We start from the raw sequence: 4124 nt of genomic DNA, 5'->3' as shown, positions 1-4124 counted from the left end.
AATTGTATTTATATAAGTAGATATGAGTAAGGTCTTCTGTTAGATTACACTAGATATGTTGTTGTTGTTGTTGTTGTTGTTGTAAGTTGATGTTGAGCGTTTAGTTGTTTATATTTAAAATCCTGGCTCTACCACTGATGTCAGATTATCACTTTCTTGATTTGTTGAGTAGGTCATAGTTTTGAACAAGGCATGGTTTACTTCTTCAAATACTTTAAGGTCACCTCCTTTTGAGAGATGAGTTTGGTTTTTGATGTGTGAATAGCAATTAATTTGTTGATATAGATGGGGAATAATTGTGTTCATGCAAAGATATCAAAGGATGGATTCTTTAGCTCGTCTTGGTGGTCGCGATCACCTGAAATGATCACGTATGAGAAAAAGGAAAGTAGTTTTCAAGAAGGTCTTAATAATGTTGTTCAGAGTAATCCGCCTGAATTGGCGAAGATAGAGAGTAGGAAATCGGATGTAAAAGGGACTGATCAGGTTATGATTATAGTGACAGATGAGAAGAAAGATGCATGGATGATGAAACAGGAAGAAATGATCACAATAACAGTTGATTTGAAACAGGAAAAGACGAACAATGCAAAACCGAAGAAGCCTCATAATGTGAAGAGAATGGCTAGTGCAGGGCTCCAAGTTGATTCTGTTTTGAAAACCAGAACAGGTCATCTAAAGGAGCATTATAATCTAGGGGAAAAACTCGGGCATGGACAATTTGGTACGACGTTTCTTTGTATAGAAAAGGGAACGGGGAAGAAGTATGCTTGTAAGTCTATTGCGAAAAGGAAGTTGTTGACAGACGAAGATGTGGATGATGTACGGAGAGAAATTCAGATCATGCATCATTTGTCGGGGCATCCAACTGTCATTTCAATCAAAGGGGCTTATGAGGATGCTGTTGCAGTTCATGTTGTGATGGAGTTATGTACTGGTGGTGAGCTCTTTGATCGGATTATTAAACGAGGGCATTACTCGGAGAGACAGGCTGCTGAGCTTGCAAGAACAATACTCGGGGTGGTAGAAGCTTGTCACTCTCTCGGAGTAATGCATCGTGACCTTAAGCCTGAAAATTTTCTCTTTGTCAATGCGGAAGAGGATTCACCTCTTAAGACTATAGATTTCGGGCTTTCAATGTTCTTCAAGCCAGGTAACTGTCCATTTCCCTTCATATTCTTTACTTTTATCAATACGTAAATTGAGATGGAGGGAGTAATAGATTCCGTCCATCAAAAATGAACTTTTCAATAAGTTGAAGATGATTAGTTTGAGTTATGACTGATGAACAACAGGACAACTATTCGATGACGTTGTTGGAAGTCCTTATTATGTTGCTCCAGAAGTTCTTCGTAAGCGTTATGGTCCTGAGGCTGATATCTGGAGTGCAGGTGTTATAATTTACATCCTTCTAAGCGGTGTTCCTCCATTTTGGGGTGGTAAGTTGATCTTTTAACGTCTCGTGAGATGCCACATTTTTTGCCATTATGTTCTGTAAAAAGTACAGAAATGAACTACTTATTATATTATGGACAGAAAGTGAAGAGGAAATATTTGATGAGGTTTTACATGGTGATATTGACTTCGAGTTAGATCCTTGGCCTAAAATCTCTCAAGGTGCGAAAGACTTAGTCAGAAGAATGCTCATCCGAGACCCCAAAAAACGACTAACAGCACATGAAGTTTTATGTGAGTCATCATTTATCTGTAACTAATATTGTTTCGTGAGTCGGGAGAACATAACATTTAGAGTTTTCGTTCTGTTTGTTTGGTAATCGTGAGCCCCTTATAGTATTACGCGTCTTTCAGTATATAGTTAACAATACTAAAGACACAAGTTTCTGATTGAAGAATGATAAACAACTATCTGTGTTGAGTAGTTTGTTATTCCAGTTGGTTACATTATACGAATTTACTCGTCTGAAAGCATCTGAAAGTGAAACAATAAACTGCAAAGAGTTAAAATGCAGTAGTGTTGGCACCCTGGTGCACAAAGCATCCCGTGTTAGCAGGGTCTGTGAATTGTTCTAAAGTTTCTTTTTTATTGTTATGTTTACTTTTGTAGGTCATCCGTGGGTGCAAATTGATGGCGTGGCCCCAGATAAGCCTCTCGATTCAGCAATATTCACGCGCTTAACGCAGTTTTCTGCTATGAACAAGTTGAAAAAAATGGCTATCAGGGTAGGTTATCCTATAAATGCTTTAACTTGTACACAATGTACCAAAATACGAAAAAAAAGTCACGGGGATTCAATACATATAGTAAATATACATAATTCGTTTTTACCTATCTATACAGTGTAATTTTCCAACGATACATGTGGTTCAGCTACTGCTTGTACACTAACATGTAGTTTTACTATTCAGGTTATTGCAGAGAGACTTTCCGAAGAGGAAATCGCTGGCTTGAAAGAGATGTTTAAAATGATTGACACAGATAACAGTGGCCAAATTACGTTTGATGAACTAAAGATAGGATTAAAGAAATTTGGAACTAATCTTAACGAATCAGAGATACGTGATTTGATGAAAGCTGTAAGTAATAGACATGTTATAACATGCATTTCCTTCCTGATTTTTTCTTCAAAAGTTACGCCACGCTTGTTATGAGCAGTTTAGATTCAGCTAATATCGAAGAAACTATGCAACATTATAGGCAGACATTGATAATAGTGGAACAATCGACTATGGGGAATTCGTTGCTGCAATGTTGCACGCCAACAAAATCGAGAAGGAAGATTATCTGTTTGCAGCTTTCTCATATTTCGACAAAGATGGAAGTGGATATATTACAGCTGATGAACTTCAAAAGGCTTGTGAGGAATTCGGTATTGAAGACGTTCACTTGGAAGAAATAATACAAGAAGCTGATCAAGACAATGTAAGTCCTCTGGCATTTCTTTACTCCAAATATGCTTAACAACACATGAAACTTTGATATCGATTGCATAAAACCAGTAATTTGGTTTTGACTTGGCACAGATCTTGTGTTTTTATACTAAAGATACGTAGAATGTATCAAAATGTCCTTTAATCTGGTGTGTCTTAAACATGCTACTTGGAACGTTGACATGAAAGAGTTTTCAAAAAAGGAAGACATTCTTTCTGAAACGGACTAAAAAGGAAAGTAAGACAAACAAATTGAAACAGAAGGAATAGTAAGGAATAGTAAACGATTTCTTTGAGAAACTCGTAGCTTGATAGACCAAGGAAATGTATTTTTCGAAAAGTGCTTATAGAGAGTAGTCTTCAATGATGACAAAGTATGATAATTCTGTTTTGAAGACATACAATGTGACAAGATACCAGCAACATAGGGCCGTCTCATCAGTTGTAGAGTTTGGTGGCCCGGAGAAAAGGTGTCACTATACATATATACATTCATGTAGAGATACATTTAGACATATTAGGCCACTAGTGTTGAAATGTCAGCTGATGAAAACGAACATTAGTCCGTGTTCAACGTTCATCAAACATGTGCATTTGTTCAACAACACAAGTTATAGTTTAATATTTTGGAGTGTTCATGCATCACACAACATTAAGATTGCAAGTTTCTTATCATTCATGTGTCTTCCATAACTTAGCTAGTGTTTCGGGGTTGTTCTCTATGTATAACAATCCAGTACGTTTAAATTCTAAATCCGCCTCTGACTGAGTGTACATTGATACTTATGCCCTTTTAATCTTTCAGGATGGACGGATAGATTATAACGAGTTTGTGGCCATGATGCACAAAGGTAATGCAGATTTGGGTAAGAAACGCCTGCCAAATAATTTCAACATTGGATATAGGGAGCCGATGGTGGCTTGTTGACAAGGGAGGATATAGGGTGTAACATAGGTTTGATCAAGATCCTATACATGCGTTAAGAAACTCATTGAATATGTACAAAAGTTAAATTCAGAACCCGATTACTAGCACTGAAGGTCTTTGTCGTCCTAGTATCCTGAACTCATAAAGGTCAAATCCTGAATCCGCCTCTGTTTGTCGATACATGTTTTCAAGATGTATAGAAGTGTAGTAGGTTTAAACATAACATTTGATGCTGGCACATAGCAAATGCCAGCTCTTTTTTCATATAGTCTTGAGTTATGGCTTATTTGTTTTGCCAGTTCAATGT

The 4124-nt window shown here is 37.0% G+C and overlaps 1 protein-coding gene across 1 annotated transcript; it reads left to right on the top strand.

Moving 5' to 3' along the window:
- Positions 1-180: 180 nt before the first annotated feature.
- On the top strand, positions 181-4124 carry LOC102596327 (calcium-dependent protein kinase 26-like). The gene is made up of 7 exons (XM_006348373.2): positions 181-1153; positions 1296-1439; positions 1537-1689; positions 2066-2181; positions 2368-2535; positions 2657-2881; positions 3695-4124. The coding sequence occupies exons 1-7, from the start codon at positions 286-288 to the stop codon at positions 3815-3817; spliced, it is 1797 nt and encodes a 598-aa protein (XP_006348435.2). The 5' UTR covers positions 181-285; the 3' UTR covers positions 3818-4124.

The sequence above is a fragment of the Solanum tuberosum genome, unplaced genomic scaffold, assembly GCF_000226075.1.
Source record: "Solanum tuberosum cultivar DM 1-3 516 R44 unplaced genomic scaffold, SolTub_3.0 scf00098, whole genome shotgun sequence".
Lineage (NCBI taxonomy): Eukaryota > Viridiplantae > Streptophyta > Magnoliopsida > Solanales > Solanaceae > Solanum > Solanum tuberosum.
This window is presented reverse-complemented; position numbering and strand designations above follow the sequence as displayed.